The 24,116-nt window shown below is 40.6% G+C and overlaps 1 protein-coding gene across 4 annotated transcripts in view; it reads right to left on the minus strand.

Moving 5' to 3' along the window:
• Positions 1 to 24,116, minus strand: part of grik4 (glutamate receptor, ionotropic, kainate 4) — a 379,558-nt gene that overhangs the window by 171,669 nt on the left and 183,773 nt on the right. For 3 of the 4 annotated variants that reach the window (XM_086164020.1, XM_086164019.1, XM_086164016.1), the window contains exon 3: positions 10,324 to 10,457. In XM_086164020.1, the coding sequence (XP_086020146.1) occupies positions 10,324 to 10,405 (82 nt within the window). In that variant the 5' untranslated portion in view covers positions 10,406 to 10,457. Of the gene's footprint in view, positions 1 to 10,323; positions 10,458 to 10,637; positions 10,766 to 24,116 lie in introns of those variants that run through there. The other variant, XM_086164017.1, reaches the window with a different exon arrangement.

Consider the following 24,116-nt stretch of genomic DNA (forward strand, 5'->3'; position numbering starts at 1 on the left):
AATATCTCACGTTACACAAGGACACAAGGACACTATTTTTGCACACATATAACTGGCTTAAAAAAATACCTCTACAACACAATGTTACTCCAATTACACTTGTGTGAAATCAAACTGTCCACTTTGTAAGCAACACTGATTCATTTGGGCTTTAAGGACATTATGTGTTACATTTTAATAAGCAGTGTGACTCCGAATCCAGACATCCATGGGTTCATATGTTTGATTTCCATACATCATTTTCGGGTCATTTTGTCGTCAGCTCATTCAACTATGTAAAGAAATGTGAGACTTTGTTTCACATTTGTTTCACGACACTGAAGAAGACAATTTTAATAGTTTTAATGCGCAGGAGGAAGAGATAGTGATCAGCTGGAGTAGGACAATGCGGGGATAGAAAATTGATGCATGGATGGATGCACTTTTCCTTTTGTTAATTATTATTAATCTTTTTCATCAGCTGTGTTACAGGCACTGTTAAGGAAAAAAGCATTTCCAGTACATAGTTGTGAATATTTATAATTTATATGTACACATATATTTTTATTCATATAGTTATTTTTAGCCTGTGTGGCCTATATTCAGGTGCGCTAAATAGTTGAGAAATTATGGTACATACACATGTTTTTACATGTTTCTATATATATATAAATATATATATATGCATGCTCATTTTATTGCCACTGACCGTCCCTGTTTTTTATTTGAAAGAACACAACAATCCACATGAAATTTTGATTGAATATTGAACAGGATCATGTACATATGCAACATATACATACACACACACACACACACACACACACACACGCATGTACACAATTTGTCAAAATGGCTGTGCACCGTGTCATGGTTAAATTTCTTGAATAATTTATGCGGAGAGCTCAGGAGAAAAGCAGTATGCATAATTACATAGCATCACTCCTATCTGTCATTCCTGCCATTAGGTAAACGATGTGTCCGAGCACATACCCTTGTAATTAAAACCTTAAAGATTCATCGCACTTCCTTCCCTTTCAATCCGGGCCATGGGTGGGGATCTGTCACCACTGTCTATCCAAAACTTTCTTTTCAAACTATTCATCTCTGTATTTTAATTTATTCTATTTTTTTAATTCATAGGATGAAGAGTACAAAGACAGTTGGTCCTGATGATAAACCTGTGGAGCCATGAAAGTGTCTAGGAGAGGCAGCGGTAGAGTTTCTGACTAGATTATTCAACAGGATCTTAGAGAGTGAGAAGATGCTTGAAGAATGGAGACGAAATTTGATGGTGCCAATATTTAAGAATAAAGGGGATGTGCAGAATTGCCGCAACTATAGAGGGATAAAGCTGATGAGCCATACAATGAAGGTATGGGAAAGAGTAGTGGAAACAAAGTTGAGAGCAGAAGTTCGCATTTGTGAACAGCAGTATGGCTTCATGCCTAGGAAGAGTACTACAGATGCAGTATTTGCGTTGAGAATGCTAATAGAAAAGTACAGAGAAGGCCAGAGGGAGTTGCATTGCGTTTTTGTAGACCTAGAAAAAGCATATGACAGGGTGCCAAGAGAGGAGCTCTGGTATTGTATGAGGAAGTCTGGAGTGGCAGAGAAGTATGTTAGACTGGTGCAGGACATGTATGCTAGCTGTGAGACACTGGTACGGTGTGCTGTAGGGGTAACAGAGAAGTTCAAGGTGGAGGTGGGACTCCATCAGGGATCAGCTCTGAGCCCCTTCTTGTTCGCAATGGTGATGGATAGGCTGACAGATGAGGTTAGACAGGAATCCCCATGGACCATGATGTTTGCGGATGACATTGTGATCTGTAGTGAGAGCAGAGAACAGGTAGAGGAAAATCTAGAGAGGTGGAGGTATGATCAGGAATGGGTCTATCAGAGGAACAGCACATGTTAGACGTTTTGGAGAGAAGGTCAGAGAAGCCAGACTGAGATGGTGCTGCCAGGCAGGAGGTCTTGAGGAAGACCAAAAGGAAGCTTTATGAACGTAGTGAGAGAGGATATTAAGGTAGTTGGTGTAAGAGAGGAGGATACAGAGAATAGGTTTAGATGGAGAAAGTTGAGTTGCTGTGGCGACCCCTGAAGGAAAAAGCCAAAAGGAGAAGAAGAAGAAGATGTATTTACTTTGGTTTAATTTCACTTATTGGATGCAAAGAAAACAGAAAGAAATCGACAGTTGTTCTCTTTTGACAAGTGAGCGCTTTAAAGACAACTTTTGAATAGATGCGTTTCTGGGTTTCAGCAGGTCCATGTGTTGCTAAATGACTTGCACAGTCCACGGCTATGTAATTAAAAATCAGACGTCTGCTCGAATGGCTGCCGGGCTGGAAGCCAGTTTGTTTCTGCACCACCAGTGCAACAAAAAGACACATCTAATGCTTTGTCGTCATTTGCATTACCGACTTTACTCTACCAGTAACAGGAATTTACATGCATTTGTAGATTCCATCTTGGGATCACATCTCTTAACTGCTTGCTCAGAGACAGTAGTTCATCTGTGGTAGTTCTCTATAAACACTCAATCTTAGCAATTGACAATTTGGTGCTGCTGATTTTGGTACATTCGGTCAGTGAGATCAATTGCAGTATTGAATAGAATAAAATGCATTTAATTATTCCACAATGGGGTTTTTCAATAGATGGGCGCATTTTTATTTAATTTTCAGTTTTCAAATATGGGACACTACCCATTACCTGTTCAACACTGCAGCTCCAATGAATAAAGAAACAGATTGCACAATGTTATTCATTCAGTACCTATACTGCTTGGATGTCTAACTCATTTTCCTTGAGGTCCACATCAGCGTAATGGTTGCCCTCTAAGGACCACATGTAACGCTAACAGTATAAATGTAACTAAATGTAAAATAAATGTAACTACTCCTAAAGGTTAAATAACTCTGAATTTATGACTCATTCAAATCCAAAATTCTACATATGCATTCCCATCGGTCTTGAAACAGCCTTCCATCTGCATCACCTTTTATCTTCCTGGACATTTAGAGATCATTTGTATTTCTCAATTCCACTTGTTAAGAACTGCATTGATGTGGATTCACTGCAATCTAATGGCAGGACAATGGGTGTTCAAGGGTTGTGGGAAATGTAGTTTATGGTCAATGCACATTTGACTTATTTATTTTAAGACAATTTGACCTTTTAAGGCAGTCTCACGGGCCACATTTGGCCCACAGGCCTTGAGTTTGACACATGTGGCTTATAGGGTCATATATAGAGACCGCTATTCACTCTCTCATTCATGCATCTTGCCAATATCTCTGCCGACCATGCTGTATGCTTTTGGATTGCTGGAGGAAACCTGAGAACCCAGAGGAAACTCATGCGGGATCTAACCAGGGACCTTCTTGCTATGCGGTGAAAGTGCTCATAATTGCCCAAACCTGCTGGCCCTTGTTATAACACAACTTAACTCAAGTCATTCAACACGTTCTTCATGATGCAAAACAAACAGTTTCATTGCAGGTTCGAGTTTGACAATAATTTCAATTTATTCCTGCAGTTTGTGCTTGAGTATTTTACCTAATATCAAAAAATAATTGTAAAAGCTTCCTTAGATGTACTCTCTGGTACGTATATACTTAAAATACATGAATAAATAACTGCTCTTGAAAGAACCAGCTTTACTTAACCTGAAAGATGGAACATTTTCATCATTACCTTGCAAAAAGAAAAACCTTAGATCCAATTAAAGATTCTAATAAATGCATTTCAATGAAGCTATGGAGTCATTCCCTTGCAAAGGTTAAAGAGCAAGAGTGAGTTGTCACACTAAAACACCGACATCCTGCGAAAGAAGGCCGTTCGCGTTTGTTAAGCAGCAAAAAACCGGCACGGGTCTTGAGGCTGACAGTTTAACAAGGAACCAAATCGACAGGTTGAGAGTGTGTGTGTGTGTGTGTGGGTGTGACGTCTTGGCTTTCAGTGGAGCGTCCTTGGCCCGTACTTTGACTTTCCACCAAGTTGTTACAAAATCAGTTAATGCAGTTGCATAAAGGGGCGTTAAACAAACAGAAGACTGTGGGAAAACAAAGCTGGTGCAATGGGTGCTTTTCCAGACATCGATGGCTGGTGAGTTGCTAAAACAAACAAAAAAAACAGGAAGAGAAAAGAAATAAAGAAGCCTGTGCATATAGTGCAAGTCTTTTAACTAAATAAATCTGCCGTCCAGTGAGAATAACTTCATTTGTCTTCCCTTCATCTATCACAAGTCAAACTGCAATCCGCCATGACTCAGAGCTCCAGTGATGTCCGTCTTGTGAGGCCGGGTAAAGATTATGTCGGCAAAGATACTTTTACTGCGAAGAAAGTGGGGCCAATTGAATTCAGCCCTCCGAGAATCCACTTTGGGGTTCTACTACAGAGCATGATGGAAAAAAAAAAAAAAAAACATGGCCAAGACTTTTGTAACTCCTACACAGGAAAGAGCAGGGCCCAGCTTCAGCGCCGCAATGGGATACTTTGCAAGAGATTAGAGTTAAAAAAAAAATAAAAGAATCCTCATGTTTTACAAGGCACGAGTTCAATCTTTTGAGGGGATTTAAATGTAGACATGGTGGTTTGATTCTCAGAGTGTCAATGTACCCTTGAGCAAGGCAGCAATCGACCAAGTTACTCCCGATGGCGTGGTTTAGCGCCTCGTGTACCAATTGGTGTGTGTGTGACTGTGTGAATGCTATTGCAGTTTGTGTGTTACATTATTTAGTTGTAGCTCAAAAAGATTTATAATCATGTAAAGTAATGAGGAGGTCGTAACAGAATGGATTGTGGATTAAATACGGTAACGGACAAGTCTCGTGTCCAAACATATATAATGCAAAATAAGATACGCCAATTTCTTTTTGGGGAAAATAAAATTCGAGGTCCGAATTTCATCCCCAGTTCAAACCCACTGCGGAGCTCACACCCAGATTAACTTTATAAAACATTAAAGGAATTAATTTAAATGTTTTGAGTACCTCATTTGGAAAAACGAAGCATATTAATGTTCAGAGATGCCTCAAGGCATCGCCGAGCATTGAATAAGGATAACAAAAAAAAAAAACAAAAAAGGTCTTGGGTACTTCCGATGTTTTAAAGATAAACTTTATTCACTTTCCAGGCGGGTGGAGAAGCCCTCACACAAACATCTTTTGACTGCTCATACTTCAGTTGGGATCAGTAATGAATTGTGAAGTGTATGCCAAGGAATTTTTAAAAATTGATTTTAAAATAATGGGATTAGACAGTCAGAGCCGCACCAGACAAAAAATCTGAGGGCAGATTATAAATATTAACATCTCTTGTGGAAATGCCTGAGGTTAGTGTGAAAGCAATATTCCAAACGTGGTGCATTTAATAATATTGCACTGATGAGACACGCTGATAGATGAGTAGGCCCAAAATCCAGAAATCAGCAGAAAGAAGGTACATGATTATTGGATAATTCATTCATTATTTATACCACTTATCCTGTGCTCAGGGTCCCAGGGGTGCGGAGCCTATCCCAGCGGTTGTTAGGCGTCAGGCGGCGTTCCCCACTGGACCATTCATAAGGCCAAATTAAGAGACATAAGACCATTCAACCTCTAATTTACACGTCAAATAACCAGGTACCTTCTTTCTCTGAGCTGAGATCGTGAACCTTACAGCCTTGCCGGATAATATTATTTAAAAACAGGGGGGGAAAAATAGAGAGTTAGAACAAACTACTACAACAAAATGTAAAAAACACAAATGTGAAAATCAATATGGCAGGAAAAATACTGTAATACAGAGGGTCTGACAAACACTTGGATTCCAGAAAAATTTAAAATAAAAAAAAAACAACAAATAAAATGTGAGACAGACGCAGACGTGTGGGCAAATAGGGAGCTGATTGGATTGACACACCAAGAACAGGAAGCACTGACAACAGGTGAAGACAGTGAAAACAGAAAAGAGATAAAACAAACTGGAATGCCATGGGAGCAGAATTACCTAAATAAAATAGGACGCAGACGCAAGGCGGGAACTGTGCAGAGCAGCATTGGTACATGGGGAAAAAACCCAGAAGCAAGATGGAATAAACCCCAAAACCCGAACTCCACAAAAAAAAAAAGCCTCAACTTCAACATACGACAATCAGAAAAGTCTAAAATAGTGACAGTGACCAAAACTGCCAACATCTGAGATGTTTCTCAGAGGTAGACCTTCCCTCTTATAGAGGCAAGTCCCGGCAAGAGGTTCGCAGAGGAACAACAGAAAAGAAGTTGTGTGTTCAAGAGGGACAAAATGCAAATCCACATCCAGTTTCAGAGGTAATATCATATCTAAGTGTGTCACCTTAAATATAAGTATGCAATTTACTGGTCGCATGTGGCGGGAGAACACAAGGCAAAACAAGGGCCAGCTGAGGGAGTTACAAAACATCTCCCATTTGTCCCTTCAGGACCTGGACATGGGCCAGTGAGTAAGGTAGAACCTTTTGGTGACAAGACTGGAGGCTCTGACCCCCATTTTTTAGTCATTATCTATTCAAACTGCAAGAAGAAAAACTTGACTGTGAATAATGTGTCTATATTCATAATACAAATCACAAGCTTGATATACCATTCAGTAATGGGTGGAGAAAAGTGCCAAGGGTTCTAGGCACTAGAAGACTACCAGCCAGAATGAAAGGAAAGGTGTACAAGACAGTGGTGAGACCAAAGATGCTGCATGGTCTAAAAACAGTGACAAGAACGAAAATACAGGAGGCGGAGCTAGAGGTCGCAGAGATGAAGATGTTGAGGTTCTCTTTGGGAGTGACTGGGATGGATAGGATCTGGCTCTACTGTCTTTGGTGACCAGTTTGATGACTGGATTAATTAGCTGGGTTATTATGTGTGTGTGGACAGGTTTGTCTTTGCTGCACTTGCTGATGTAGTTTGGAAAAGTTATATTCTGTCTCGAGGATAAGCGCTACAGATATGCCTTGCCTTGAGCTAATGCCTCTGACTTGTTCAGGGTGGTTCTTGGCACGGATCATCGATGAGGCACTTACAAACAATCATGGTTTTATCCAAAGTGTGATTTGAAAGTTTAAAAAGTATTAATGCACAGTGAGTTACACTAGGGTTCGGTGCCTTGTTTTTCCTATTTGCCTGCGCTCGCTATACCTTTTATCTACCGTTCCAAGCTGGGTCCCAGGCTGGGCCCTGGGCTGGTTAAACTGTAGAAAGGAATATGGGCTGTTCTTGGAAACATTATTTGCTGGAAATTGATAAATAAACCATCAATAAATCAACCAGCAAACAAATTATTGATATAGTCAATTTCTGAACTAGTTATCTATACTACATTAGTTATATATCTATGTATGTATACAACCAGGGTGTACCCTGCCTCTTGCCCAATGAAACTGCACTCCAGCTTCCCTGTGACAGGATAATAAGAACATAATGGATGGATGGATGGATGGATGGATGGATGGATGGATGGATGGATGGGTGGATCGTGTCAGAGTGTGGTGCCTTTCCCCCAGTACTCCAGCGCATTCTTTTACGAAGAATGAAGGAAATGACCTGAACAGTTGCATTTCCTTATTCATTACTTGCCAAGTATCCCGCAAAACACAACAAAGCAATTGAAAAAAAAAATGTATATATAAGCTCAGCAGTTAGCAGTTGAGAAGCTCCGGGACCCAGGTCGATTTTCAATTTTTGGCGCAGCGTGTGGGTCAGTTTGTAAGATCGACAGTTCTTCACCACCATATATCCTCTCCGGACCTCCTCCTTGCTGTCGTCTCCTAATAGGTCCTTTCTTCGTCCGAATAAACCCTATAGGGGTTTATTTGTCCATTTCTGATGGTCTCCTCCTGTCAGTAGTGCCCTTCATGAGTTAACCAACCTCTGTAGTCAGCGTTTCTATCATCGTCTCGTGATCCACCCCACATCTTCCCAATGCTGTCTCTTATTCATGTCCCTCTTTATTCTTGCTATGACTTTTGGCCCCCATTCCTGCATTTTATTGCTATCTGATCAGGAAGTATCTGGTCCTACTTTTCCGTCACCTGACCAACACTTCTCCCAATTAAAATGGCATGATGCCCTCCACAATGGATGGATATACTGTATTTCTCCTCCTCATATTTCATCTTTGAGTTTTTCATACCTTCAAATAACAATGTCTACATGAAGTGAAGAAGTTTTCACAACGCATAGTAACTATGCAAATTTTTTTCCAATATTTCTTTTAATCCATTTACATTTAAAATTCATAAGACAAACTGTTTCACGCGACAGGCCGGGATTCATCGTAAACTCTGATGACAAAGGAAATGGATTAATTTTTCCATTCATTCATTGTGTGTAGTTATCCTGCAGCCGGCATGCGGCGGTGCTGGAGCCTCTCCCGGCTGTCATTTGGGGGAGAGGCGGTCGGTTGCCACTAGATCGCAGAGCCATATTACCTTTAAACGAAACAAAATACTGGATATCACTTTGGTATAATAAAGAGTCAATTCGAGGTTAGCGGGAGGACATCAACAGAGGGGATTTCACAGCACTCCAATGAGTCGACTCTTGAGTGAGCGCCACTGGCAGAGTTTAGATTTGGCCTCGTGGGGGGGCGGGTGGGGGGGCTCTTTTTTGCTTCCGAGAGATAAGGGAACCGAATGTGTGTCTGTCAGTCTGGAGTTTTGAATAAACGGGAGATAAAACCCCGGTTAACGCTAAATCAGAACGTATATCGGGACCTGATCGCGACCGCCGTGATCATCTGATCGATTTGTAAACAAACGCGCAATATGAAGGACTGTCAAAAATGCAGCAGGGACAAAGAAGAGTTTACCTGCACTGAGCTCGCAGCTGGCCGCTGGCGAGTCCTGGCGGGGGATGTGGCGAGGATGGGAGGTTGTTTTTGGCCCTGATACACTGAGAGAAGGCCAGACAGTGACATTATGCCAGCCAGGCAGGACTCGAGGGACAGCCATGTTAAATACCATCTCCTGCAGTGCAAATGGCAGGGAGTTTGTGGCAGCGTTCGGGGGTCTGTGTTCGGTGCCTCCGAGTGTGTTTTGGTGTGTATTTGTGCAATTGCGCACAAAATTTGGAAGTGTGCACTGATGACATTAGGAGAAGGGAAAAAAACAAGGCCAACTGCCTAATTATCCATCAACAATGAAACCTGACGGGGATATATATAAACCGTGCACACAGCAGAGGTGCTGTAAGGTCAGGTGCGAGGTGCGATTGAGCAGAGACACAAGGCATGGAGGTGTTTGTCATTAAACAAATGAAAGAAAGGGTGATTTTATTGGTGGCACCAATAACTTTGATTTTTTTTTTTTCTACCGAGACCCAAAATACTTCACGGTAATATCAAAGTAGCGCATTAAAAAGGAAAAAAAAAAATCCAAATTGGCGTATGCGTGCAGTGGGTGATGTGAGCGACAAGAGCACGACAGGAGAGATGACTTCTGAGTGATGCAGAAATAGCAAGATGTCGACACCATTCACACATGAAAGCTAATCTGATCGGGGTTCAAAATATTAGAAGGACAAAGAGGCAGATTTTCCCTCACGCTACGGGTCGGCATTCGTGATTCAAGCGTTCAGGGCTTTGCCAGCATTAGTACAGGCGATTTCTTTGGGGGAAAAAATAAAACAAATGTGTGAAAATATTATTAGGTGAAGACATTGTCGTGAGATCAGACCTAGACATGATTTATATTATGCTATTCGCTGATTTGAATATATCTCTGACAAAATCGACAACCATTTCCTGTATGACTGCTGAATTAGTTTATATTGCATTTGGCAATTTTCATTTCATTTTTTTCACGTATCTCAGGTATTTTGGGTTATTTATATCAGATACTGGTGCTGTGTATGACCAACACCAGTGTATTCAGTCGTGCCAATAAACAATATTAAAAACAAGTGTATCTATCTAGTAATTAATTTTTGAATCTCATACGGTTAACATTGGATCTGATTGAAGAAATCATTGCATTACCTCTCACTTCAAGTACAGCCAAAAGTAGAACAGCTGTGGGTGGAAGGTTTTTAATCAGCACCAATGAACTATTTCGTGTATTTATTTCTGATGAAGGAATTTAATATCACACGAAAACGGTGCGACATCAACAAACAATATCAAATGTGACTACCGGTGTGACAACCGGCAGCGCTGATATGCGAGCCAAAAAGTATGATTCAAATATGTGGAAAAGACATTCAGCAGATGTTTAGTCAGAGATGGAAATCATCATGAAGCCTCTGAACCAACGCGGGAGAGAAATATTCTCCCAGAGGAAGCTGCTTTTTAGCTGTCACCCGATCGCACTATTAGTCTCACACTTACCTATTCTGAAGGAGAGTGGGCCACCAGAGGTGCTTGTCACCCACATGGCTAAGAAGAGCAGAAGCGCCCAGGCTGTGAGCATCTTCTATAACTCCTCATGGGTCCTGCCCCGGGGATGCCCCTGTCACAGCCACCTGGAAAATACACAGAGTGAAGGAAACTTTTTTAACACGGAAAACCGCCGACAAGGGACGCACAAAACAAGCCGGCATTGAGAGCGCACAGCGTGTACTGGATATCCGCAAAGCTCGCCGTGCTCTCATTTTATATTTGCTATTTCTGTAGCCCAGCGTGAAACCGCCACTGAAGAGTACCTGAGGAGGTTTCTTTCTTTAACACCGCTCCTACTGCATTATCGGGTAAATAAGTAGTTTTCTCACATATTTGTGGCTCGTGTCGCAAAGAGATTGTCCTTTTCTATTTCTGTCTATTTCTATTTTGGGGTTTTATGGAGCAAAATGCATTGAGCTTCATGGTGAAGAGCAAAACACTGCGATAATTACACGTGACAAAAACAATCTCTTTAAAAGCTTGCAAGGGATGATCGAGATACCAGATGGTGGCTTTCAGCAGAAGTTGCTTTCCATCCGCCTTCAGAAATGGAAAAAAAAAGTCATCTGTGAAACATATCCAACTTTATGTCAGGGAGGTACGATAGCACAGCGGTAAGACAGTCCAATGGTTTGATTCTGACCGCTTCTGTGAGGAGTTTCCATGCTCTCCAAATTTGAGCTACACTTTTCACAGTGGCAGACTTCAACTCCATAAGGAAGTCGGACGGAAACATAAGGAGTCCTCCTTCCTGTGCGCCCGTCATCTTTTGGTTGTTAAGTCTAAGGCGGTAATCTTACAGTCTTACAGCAGTCGTAGCTCAGTATGTTCCTAGTCATTGGCTTACAACAATATCAATCGTTTTTGATAGTAGCACAGGTCTTTCAGTCTTTACAGTGACGTGACACAATCAACAACCACTAAATGAGCTCCAAGTAAACCAAAATACGATTGGTATTGGTGTCAAAGACGGTATTTCTTTGCGGTACGGATGAACGGGAACAGGCCCAAACAGTGAGGACTGTCTAGAAAGAGGAGTGCAGTTGGGGTCATGACCGAATGGAGAAGGAAAAGCGATGGACTGAAATAGCAGAGGCTCTGCAAGAACCGGTAAAAACATTGCATGGTGGGAAAAAAATTGATGAAAGAATCTAGTTATGGTTTTTTTTTTCCACAAGCCTTTCCTAAAAATATGTTAGATCCACAGTTTTTTTTTTTTTTAAATCCAAGTCTCAGCCTAGTTTCAAACAAGGCTGAAACTCTAAAAACTAGTCTTTAGATGCAAGCTGGTGTGAGATGATAGTTTTACATGAGTCTTTTCCAAATCTTTTCAGAGAATTTAAATGTATGAGTGGCATAAGTTGCAATGGTTCATTATGTTAATGAAGATTTGTTTGGCAGAAATGAGCTTGAATGGGTTTGTTCTGTTAATGGGGTTGTCGACCTCTGGGAAAATAAGCCATTAAGACTTAGACCAGCCCGTAACCCTGCCAGTTATTTTCAGAAAACTCCCCATAGTCCATTCAAACTGAAGAGGTTTCTTGGGTGAGAGAAGTGAAACATCTTTGAGGGAAGTTGCCATGAAAAAAACTGGTTGTATGTTTTTACAAGACGTATGAACGGGAGAGTGAATGGTTGTACGACTTGATATGTGATCAACCCGAAACTGTCCCATCGGTTCCAGACCCTCATTATTATAGATGTTGAATGAATGAACTTTATCTTAATTGCTTCCCTTCTAACACATTTTGTATCGTCATAAACCATAACCTGAAACACACCTCAGGCCGAAAGGGCGTTTTTCAGTTTTGTATTAATCGTGTATACATACTCGGAAGTCACTTCGACGACTGCCGTCCACAGAGCCCAGTGTTGTGGCTAAATGCGTCCAATACGTCTGACAGCTGAATCTGCACCGATGACATTCTCCGTTCGCCAAATGTTTGTGTCGGCAGTGCATAAGCCTCCGGAGGGATTCTCTCACGTTGTTCAATATTTATTTACATGAATCTCTGACCTGAGCCTGAATATCCGTGTTGGCAAATGCGCTTGACCAAATGGACAAACATGTGGCTCTCCAAGCCAAGGCGACCAGGTGCGAGCTGCCAGGCCAGCATCGGCGGCTCTGACGGCCCAGTGTGGAAATGGATGAGGGAAAAACGAAATCCTGCCATGCATCTAGTAAATGCACGGAGGCTATAATAATAATCTGCAGAAACGGGTAGGGAGCAGTAGATTTTAACAACCTGTCATATGAATAAAGGATGTCTGCTGGCGCCATTGCCATCTGTATACTTCATTTCTGGACATGTTTGGCTGTCGTTATATTTGAAGTCGTGAGCTCAGCGGCTCATCCCGCCGCCTTTTTTTACGGTTTACACTATATTTTAACTTTTATGACAATTTCAACGACTAAAAAGGAATGCGGCAGTTGTCTGTCACTAAAAAGTGGTTGAGCTAAAACAGGGAGCCAACGAGCCACGATAATGGACGGGAATGGATCGGAATGGGCATTTTGTCAGTTATATTCAAATATGGTGATAAATGGATCAGCAGGGTTTAGAAGAAATGGGAAACTTTTCTTTCTGGAAGCCGAGCATCTGCGTGTCATCAGACTGGGGAGGGATGCTAAAAAAATTGCAAATATATTAAATTGATTAAAAATTGATATGAAACAGAGTGATTAATTTAGTTTGCTTTAATGTGACTGTGCAAAGGTGCTCAGAATGCTGACTGTAAAAATGCATGTATGCTTTATGTCATGGAAAAGAAATTGCAGCGTAAAATTAAATGAACCTAGTTAATTTTTTATTTTCCGATATACTTAATGAGCTGTGGGCAGTGTGTTAATGTTTTTTCATGATGTGAATGCATTTTTATTTTTTGGGGTGTGCTTGGGGTCTGATGGGTCTACATACAGTATAATTTTTGCCATATAAGAGCGAGTGCCAGGTTCCAGTGGATGGTACTCCGGCAAATATAGCATTATCACTCTGCCCTTTCGATCAGCGCTACCAATTAAAAATCTATTTCTATATGCCGATGGGAAGAAGTGCACCGTGACCTTTATCAGTGACTCCCAGGGAAGTTTCTCTGGCTAAGTTTAAATAAATATGAACGACTGGCAACAGTGAAAATATGTTCTTGCGTGTGTGTGTGTGTGTTTGTTTATGTTTGATGCCTCCCCGCAACCCTCAGGTATTCATTGAGACTATGGCTACAACATTATGATGATAAATCCATTTAATTAATAATATATATTTAATGAATGATATATATTTAATTTTGAGATGAGAGGAGAGAGATGAGAACAACTTTATTAATCCCGAAGGAAATTGTCGTGCCAGAGTTTCAAGTAAAAAACATAACAGTAATAGACAATAGTAGAAAGGAGGAAGAATAAGAAATATAATGAAATATGAATTGTCTTAACTAGACACTAAGGTGAAGAGAAACTCTGGCAGGCAGCCCCCCAAGACAGCGCCGGAAGTGTATATATGTATATAAGTGTATATATGTATAAGTGTATATATATATATATATATATATATATATATTATACTTTTTTTTGCCTGCGATTAAAATCAGACACCACTTTTGTGATTGGTGTGCAGATAAATATTTGACAATATCTGTGGAGATGGAAATTTTCTTGCATCACCAGTCAGTGTTAGTGAGATTACATTGAGATCAGATTTGAGAAATTTTGCATGCACAATGATATCGTTTTTTTCATTTTATTTTTCTGAAACTTTTTATATGCCAATGATTTATTCTGTTGGGATGTCTGGATATTTAGAGGTTCACTGCCGGTGATGGGCAATAAGACAGATCCTGTGAGTTTGCAGACAACCTCGCTGTGTTACAGCTCAGAAGAGCCCTGGGGAGGAGTTGGATTGGACTGTCAACACATCAAGATCATTTCACAGACCTTTCCAAGGTAAACTGTGGAACACCTGTCAAAACTCTTCCCCAAGGGTTTCAGAAGTAGCAAAGAACACAAAAACAACGAAAAAAATTGGGAGGAGGTGAAATTTCCATCCAGCTAATGCCGGCATGCCGGCAGGAAGGTTACTTTCGCTCATTACTCTTTCACATGAATAATTTGTTAATATTCAATGTTTAAAAACATAAAATACTTTCATCAAACTCATAACGGATGACCACAAATATGATTTACAAAATGATTACAGAGAATGTCATTTGCTGGATAAATCAGATATGAACGCTTGAGACATCATTTAAAACCCCTTCTATAGATACAAAACACTATCTTTTCTTCAGGGACTTTGAAAAGACACAGCTTCAGTTTGCTCGTCAATAAAATCTCTTAACACTAATGACTCTCCAGAGAGACACGTACGTGTTTGTATCAGGGATCAACAGGCTACAATTCACTCCAAACAAAGTTAAAATAAAAAAAGAGAGGCTTGACACTTTGTTGTCTGAAGCTCCTGAAGGTATTGTTTTAATTTTAAACCCTGCTTCTTGCTTGGTAATAGTAACACAGCAAACTTAAAATAAAATACCTGTGGCTCCTGCATAAAGTATAGGTCAAATTTGGAAGGTTAAGGTTAAATATTTTATTCCGTGGTAGAGAATGAAAGGGGGGGGGAGTGTTAAACGTGTCCTTAGTACTGCCATTTTCAAAATATATCTCTCAACTACATACTTTCGCACTATGACACTTTGAAACCCCGGCCCCTAATTTTAGGATCTTGTGACAGCGGAAGGTTGGACAGCAGCGTCCTGATAACATGACACTCCAATTCTTCCGGAGGCCCCGGAAAAACACCACAACTCGAACGTTCCACTGCTCTGGACTGGATTGCTGAGGAACGGCATGAACAATTCCGGAGATTTTGTCTACCGCGCATCGGCATGAATTGGTGGAGACAGGCAATCATACTGTATAGAGTTGTATTTCACTTTCACTATGAGCCTCCCCTGAATACTGAATAGACTGAGGATTGTGAAATAAAATGCAGGCTATTGTAACCCTCCTTTTGTTTCTTTGCTTGCAGAAAAGCCAGCACAGCCGAAGCCGGAAGGATGTAATCAGAAAAAAAAAAAAAAAAAAAAAGAAGGCAGCGGTGTAATCACAGACTTTTGCAGAAGACTGTAAAAACAGTGAAGTTTATGATGTAGTACGCAGTATATTGCATGTGGCATATTTTTACATTATCAAAAAAGTTGCTTTGCAGAGTTTAGTTGATTGTGGATATATTGCAGTGAAATATGAGATGATTAACATCCGATGTATAATGTAAAAAAAACAGCAATTTTTTTTTTTTTTTTTTGGAAATATCTGACTTGTTCAATCTTTCACCCAACCCAAAGTTAAAGTGCAGGTTATAATAGCACACATTTTTTGTCATATTCCTCAAAACCCCTCCCTGGTAAATTGCCAGCGGCTGCACAGATGAACCGAGGAAAATAAAATATAGTAAAATAAAGCCCCGAGCATACGAAGTGAAGTACTTGCTTTTCCCCGTGAACAGCAAGAAACTCAACCCCCTGATCGGATGGAACAATGTTGGTCTTGCAACGTTGCAAGTTTTTGTTAGTAGACCTGAACCGGCAGCACAAGTGTATAGTTACACAACATCAACCACCAACAGCTTTTAACAATGAAGCTGAATCGCAGCAAAGAACATTTCTTTTGAATCCAGAATATGACAGATATCAGCTCATACTAGAACACATTCACCCACTCATACACACACCAACGATGCAAGGCGCTAACCAAGGCCACCGGGAGCGTCTTGGGTCGGCGTCTTACCCAAGGACACTTCGGCTGGGAATCAAATTGGAAGGACACCCAATCAACCAACTGAGCCGCAGCTTCCACGTAAAGCGACTTTCTATTTTTTATACTTTCGTCTTTGGGAGTGAAGGATAGATAGGATCGAGAACGAGATGCTCCGGGGATAAAGTCGGACTCGGTGAAAATCTGGGCAGAAGGACGACGAGGCTGGAACTGCCAAGCAGGAGGCCGAGAGGAAGACCACACGGGAGATTTATGGATGCGGTAAGAAAGGATGTGAAGTTCGTCGGTGTGAAGACGGAGAGGAGAGGGTTATATGGAGGCTGTTGATTCGCCGTGGCGACCCCTGACGAAGATGACACTTGAAAACCGGTCATGGAGTCGACAACAGAGATCGCCCTTGGAGGTGAGACTATAATCAATAAATTAGTGTGATTGGGCAATGATGTATTAAATAGCTGGCCGTTCCGTCGGTCGCAGCTTGCTGAGCTTCTCATTTGGCTGAAATGCAAAGGAAATACTGTTTGTTATCGCTCATTTACATACTTTCAGCTTCTGTTTGGATCAACTGAGTGAACCGGTACCCTTCTGTGTTTATGTTTATTTAAAAACAGAGTTTAACATTTTCAGCTTTATTTATTCTTTTTTGGATGTTGCTAATCACTGTGCTTTTGTTAGCCCTGTTATGTTGTTGCTGTCGTGTTTTTTCATTACTCCTACTTGCAGTTAACAATAAAAACTTTTATGATACCAATTACATCTGGTTTTATGTTGATTTCCTTTTCCCCGGTGAACTGGATTACAACAGTGATAAGAGGGTTTCTTTAAAATCCCTTGATTATAAGAAAGCTGTCACCCATTTCTAATGCATTTCTAATTATCTTACGTTTCTTTCTCTTCCACAGGACGGAACTCAGTTAAAACATTTAAAGGACAAAATAATTGTTTTGTGCAGGAGTAATAAAAGAAACAATATGCCCCCCACTCAAAAAAAAATGTGGAAATAAAGTGCACTTTGCCACATTTGCATGAATGCTTTTTAAATGCAGAATTGCAGGTTTGATAAAATGGGATTTAGGAAGAGAAGGGGAAAAAAACAAAAAAAAAATTAATGTATTTTCAGAAATGGCACACTGGTTTCTCCATCTTTAAAATGATTAATAATTCTCTTCAATGCTTCATATACATATGCACACACACACACACACACACAAAATATGTGCAAGACAAAGAAAGAGAGAGAGACCCTCAGGAGACCACCATTGTTTATGGTTCAGTTTCAGGCATCAGAACAACATTCTGTTAACCCTTTGTTTAAATAACTGACAAATAGGTCTTTATATACTTTATCCATAGCATATGGTGGATAACAGATATTTCAAATCAACACAACCACGTTTTGACAACCTGATTTCGGAATCTCTAATTTACAATCGAGGAAAAAAAACAAAATGCATATTTCCATCCCTGCAGTAAGAAGTTCAAGGCAAAGCACATTTCGGTATAAGTTTAAGGAGACCCTTTTTATTATACAGATCAGAACAGGAGCGGATTAACCAACAGTGGTATCAGCTTTGGCTTTGGACGTTGTAAAAGGATATAAATGTGGCAATGACCCTCACCTCAGAGATGGATGGAGGTAATGACTCATCAGCCCGTAACCGAAGGCTGACCTTAGATAAAAGTCTTGCGGAGTAGCAGGCCGTGGCACCAATTCACTCTTGACATCAGAATGGTGTTAATCCTTCTACTGGCCTCACAGTGGCCGCTCTCTTTGGGTATATATATATACCTACAGTATATAATATTTCTAATTGCATGATTTATATTACAGTAACCGGGTAACAGGGTGATGTAGTGGTTAGTGCTTCTGCATCACAGATAGAAGGTCCCTGGTTTGTGCAGAGCTTCCATGTTCTCCTCAAGTCTGTTTGGGCTTCCTCTGGATTCTCTGGTTTATTAAAACAGTGCAAAACTATCCAGGATGTTCACTGGAGACCCTGATATGCCCAGAAGTGTCAATGAGATGGTGAATGCTTGTCTTCCGCCCTGTGATCAACTGCCGACTGGTCGAAGGCGAACGTCGGCTCTAACCCAATGAACACCTCCGAACCCTCTTGATAGCAGGATAAGTGATTTATATAATGAATATTAACAAAGCCAACATCATATTGTCTGGGAAGATTCTCTGTCATCCAGGTTAGAATAGTGTTTGATTTGGCAGTATTCCCAGCTTATGGGGTATAAAAAATGGTTCTACCATGATTTTTATCGCTTTCTACATTTTGTGAGACGTCACCATCCCATGGGAAGATCTGGCTTTCAAACATCTCCTCCATCAAGAGGTTTTAATCATGTCTTTTTAGCATCAGTACAAGTCAGTGAAATGCCTGGTGAAGTTCTCCTCAACACTAGTGAACAAACTGAAGACAATGTTCTATAGTTTCTTAGTTTTTCTCTTCGAGCAACAAACGCGAGTGCTGACAAACACTGATACATGAAAATATTTACATCGCTATAGATTTATTGATATGTAACATCAGGAGACCCTTCATCATCACTTTTTCCCAATCAGAACAATATCTTTCTGCAAAAAACTACAACGTAAATAGTAAGAGTAATCAGAAGGCATTTTGGTCAAAGAGGACTTAGAGACAAGTGTGGGATATTGAGAAACTACTGTATGCAGAAAAGATTCTGAGGGTATTAGATAGATTGCAAAATGCCGTGTTACCGCGAAGGATAGATGTAAGGATTTGGGGTAAACAGTGTTGAAAGTGCTTGACAAGACAAGGAGGGAGCAGCAGAACAGGTTAAGCCCAGCAGGTTAAGCCCAGATAGTGTGAAGGGCTTTTGTATTAGCATGGAGAGCTTTTTGGGGTGAGTGATGGGCCTTAAGCTTTAACTGAAATTTCCTCCAATCAGAAAGTTGTTTTGACTTTAAGTAAAAAAGCAGCTGCACACCCAGACTTTCGGCAGCAAGAGACTGCCGGGTAGAATTCGCCGAAAAAAAACAGGACTATCCTCTGTGGGCTACATATACACTTGTAATAAGAAACATTTCTCAAATTATAACTCCTGAAATCCAAGAAGATGTGAAAAATACAGTTCCGGTTTTGCCATTTGTGGTGACCTCTCGCCGTTTCAGGACGGAGACACATGGTGCTGGAGGACAGGCGCACAACCAGATGCTCAGAAGACCGATGAAAATCAGAACGCTGTTCGACTAAGGGCCGAGACAAGGTTTCTGAGCGCAGACACATTCCTGTGAGCAAGTGACTCCCGTGGCCAGAACTCTGACCGGGTTATGGATCAACTACTGACAGCCACCCATTATTCCACCTTACTGAGGGGTGTAACCATTTTACGTCATCATACAAGAGTAATGGAGGCCTCTGTAAATCACAATGTAAACGGGGCCCATTGCAGATTATTTTTCTCTTCTTTTTTTTAAATGAAAAAATGTAATATTTATTTACTGTATATTTTCTTTCGTTTTTTTTGCAGTAAGCTGATACTTGGGACTGAATCAAAATAGCTTCTCTGAGGTTTTGCTCACCCCGACAGTTCCAAGTTCATTATAATAGCCAAAATATACCCAGTGATATTAGTGATTTACTATGGGTATGTCAGGGGACAGGCCACTTTCCAGAGATTGCATATCTCACAGTTGGGCTATTCATTTTATTTTATCTTTTTTTTAACTTACTTTTCTGACTTTATTATCGAGAACTAGGAAAGAAGAAAACGTGTGTAAATGAATAATTGACATTATGGCCCCATTTTCAAGTCATTTTCATTTTCTGAACATAATACAGAAAAATTGCACACAAAGCTTATTAGATTATCTGCAGTATGAGTTGATGACTGTATTATCATGTTGGTATTTAATATAAATAAATATATGAATATTTTTTTTTTCTATTTAATTAATTTTGTTTTCTGAGAGAATTTGCACCCAAAACATTATCATGTATTATTATAATGATAAATCAAGGCAAAAACAAATAAAATACAATCAAATAAAATCAGTAGGGATATCATAATGTGCAGCTTTTGCAAGTTGGTGAAACGAAGCTCGATCAACCTATTACATGTCTTGTCAGTACAAATAAAAGGCGCTGGCTTGGTTTAACATTCACGTCTTGTAGTTGTCTGCACTGTCTCAACGTAGTAAGATGAGGAGGATCAACAGCTGACAGAGCGTGTTGGCCTGACAGCTATTTGACTTGTCTGTCAAACGAACAGTTTACACAATTCAAATATCAAAACTGTCAGTCATACATCAAACACTAAGTAATTCAGCCGCAAATGGACCATTAAAAATGACACTTTGAACCAAATGCAAGTCAGTTGCATAATGAGAAACACTTATTTCCATATATTCATGTACTGCTGCGATGGGAGTCTAACAACTGGCGTCGAGGCAACTTGTGGATGGAAACAAGTTACGTGCGACCAGTGTTCAAGTATATGTGAGAGACTGTCGCAATACGCAGAAAATGAATATGCATGAGGTATGTATATTTCTTAGGTGAATATTTGCATTGAGTTCAAAGAGGTTCTTTGTTTGAAATGTCTAGACAGGAGTGAAAACAATGATCCCCATGTGGGAGAAGGGAAATATCTCAATCTGTTCCATTGCTCAGCCCTTTCCAATCACCTGGAGTGTTTCTTTTATGGAGAGAACCGGACCATCACTCCCAGCGTGACACTCTTCGACATCTCACAGCGGTGCGCTCGCCTTCTATTAACACCTAACCGTCGTGGCCGTCTTGTCGGGGTAATGCGGCGCTGATTAGAACTGATGTGATACTTCAACGCCACACGGATCAGTAAGTCTGGTAGTAGCAAGTCTGGAGACTCCCTGTTTGATCTGGAAGATGTTTCAACACCATTCCAAGAGCCTTCATTAATCCTGCTGATGAGTAATGAGTCAAGGGTCTTGATGCATAAACTGTTTGTACACACAAAGACCCACATTTGCATACCGACTGTGTAAGAGATTGTAAGGATCCCCTGTCTTGATATGGGGATTCAACTCAATCGTGGATAGAAGTAATGCCCTGGGACCAACTGATGCTTCTAACACTACATAGCACGTTTCCTCCGTGCTCATAAAGTGTGATCCTTTCCCTAAACTGCTCGATAGTTTCAAAAAAAAAAAAAAAAAAAATCATTCCTATCCAATGGAAAGGAATCCTACAATCTTACATTGCCAAAATGACAAAGTTTCACATTTCTGGCATCGCTGTTTGGTTAAATGACTAAAAATATGATTCACTCTGAGGAAGACCATGCAAAGGGTGAGTTATCCAACTCATTCATTCATGCATTCATTATCTCATCCTGCAATCGGGGTCGCGGGGGAGTCGGAGCAAATCCCAGCTGTCATTGATCGAGAGTCTGTCATTTTGGTCTCCGATGAACCTCCCGCGTGTTTTTGGACGATGGGAGAGGAAGTGGAGAGCCCAGAGGGAACCCACGCAAACTCACGGAGAACATGGACGCCCCACATAGAAATAACTCCTATCAGAACTGAATCAGGGACCTTGTTGCTATGAGCTCATCTGCCTCATAGCAACAATCCATAACAGATGTGATGTATTAATAGGGATGAATAAAAAAACTATTCTTAGTGTACATGGCTTTGAAAACATGATTTGCCTTTCTGGTGTTACTGTGTGCAGCTTTTGCATAGCAATGTGTGCACACTTGTCCTTGGTGTCTTTATGTGTGACTGAATCCCCCCCCCCTTTTGTTGTCTTTCAGGACGCGTGCTATCTTTGTTACAGTCACCGAATCAGCCTTGCCATCATCCGACTCCGGGACGCAAAGCCACAGCAGCCACATCAGCTTTATCATTCCCGAGAGAGCGGACACTCAGATAGAAAAATGGGTTTCATAACATTATGAGACCACACAGAGAGAGAACACCTCAAGGCTGAAATAAAATGTGTTTCCTTTGCTATGGGTTAGAATATAGCTCAGTGTTTTTTTTTGTTGTTTTTTTTGTCTGATCAGGGAATCATAAAAAGATGAATAGCAAGCAATAGCAACCCCTTGAATGCAAGTTTGTTTTTTTTTATTACAGAGCAACTTCAAAGTACAGTAAACAATTTGTTAGCCTTTTTTTATTATTCAAACCTAAATAAATAAATACACAAAAGACAGTAAAGACTGGAATATCTGGTTTATTTTAGCCTATTTAACGTGTCAACTATGCGACGCGATGGGGGAGTGGACACCGCTAGGCGATGGTGGATCAGGCCAAAAAGGCAGCGGTAGAGGAAAGTTCCTGTACAATGCTTTATTACCAGAAAACCCATGTCAAATTGTCACCATATCCCCAAAAAAATAACCTTGCCAAGTCTCCGATATAAACAGACAACAACTATGCAGCAAGGACACGTACTCAGCAAACCAACTGTCTCCCCGGACATGCTACTAGAGCGACATACATATAGGAGGCGGTCAGAACCATTACCACATGAAGAAGGGGGGCGCGATACATAATCACCAAACACAAACAACAACATAAGGCTATGACGTATTAAATTGACATTTCAATCACACTTAAACAGCAGCCTGCCACCAAGGATATTCAAATTTCACACATTTCAACAATGTATAAAGCGATAGAATGGTGCGACTTGGTCAGGGCCGTCTCCGTCATCCCCCGTGATGAGCAACAGAGTTAGACTGGCCCGATTAAGGCCGAAACACAACAAACGCTCCCTTTTTCCTTGATGGCATCATTTTGCCACCGAAGGGCCCCGTCAACGGCAAGGAACCGTACAAAAAGCTAAGCATCTCCACTCCGTCTGCCCAGTTTTGCAGTCGGCACGCAAAACAAATTGTCCTCACACGTGCGAGAGCGCCCACACAAGGTTTGCCCCGAAGCCACAAAGGTATGAAACATGTGCGGTCCGTCTACAACCGTCACAAAACGACATCTATGTCAGGACCATTTTTCTCTCCAAATGTAATTGTTGATGCAGAGAAGAAATGCTAAAAGCGCTTTGGAGACTGAACGCTCCCGAGTGTTCACAAACAGGATGACCGCCATTAAAAGGCGAATCAGAAACATTTCCAAAAAGCCGTCACGGAAAGAATAATTTCAACAGTGCTAGCCGCGCTGACGTTACAAGATGCTAACTTACACAAAGATAACAAGATAGCTGAGCAATTAATGGTGGGGAAGCTGGACAATACAAATGGCTTTGGCCACTACATGGTGGTAAAAAAAAAATTATATACATATATATATTTTGCTTTTTTTCTGCTTATAAACCAAATCACTCAGTTATAAATTGTTTATATTTGTGGCAATTATGTTTTTAGTAGCGCCATTCAGATTAACAAGTCATGACTGCAGCAGTACACGGTCATTTAATATTAAAAGTATCCCCATGTTACCATAGATCGTGATAGTAATGTTATTTATTTATCATACCAACGGACAAAAGCTCTGTGTGAAGTCAACGTTTGAAAGTACCTTCCTTGCCTCAACACCTGTGACCACAATGCAAAAATGAAAAGCTGGCGTTTTCCCCGAGGACTTGCGCGAGTCCAACTGTGTGCCAATGTGAAAAGGCATTTTCTACACATTAGCACCGCAATCAAGCTGATCCTGTCTTTTCTTAGCCAAAAAAAGCATGCAATAAAAGCCCAAGCCCAATAGGAGGGCATCTGATGTTTGTTTGTTTTTTTTTTTTTATGGAACTGGTCCAGAATTTTGTGTCATAACCACCCGACAAAAGCTCACATATCTCCTGTGTGTCTTAAATGCTGAGATTCCATTAAGGTATTCTCAAATACATCACAAAGAAACAATCTCAATTACACGCTCATTTATTCCTGTTTTCTTGATATAGTTACAAGTCGTGAGTAGCACCCTCAAGGTGATCAAAAGGGTGATTTATGGTTGTGAAGGTGAAGAAATGATAAAAATCAGGTCACACTGGACTGCTTA

This window comes from Fistularia commersonii, chromosome 18, assembly GCF_037954325.1.
Source record: "Fistularia commersonii isolate RoL2024-O1a breed Wild chromosome 18, RoL_Fcom_v1.0, whole genome shotgun sequence".
Taxonomy (NCBI): Eukaryota; Metazoa; Chordata; class Actinopteri; order Syngnathiformes; family Fistulariidae; genus Fistularia; species Fistularia commersonii.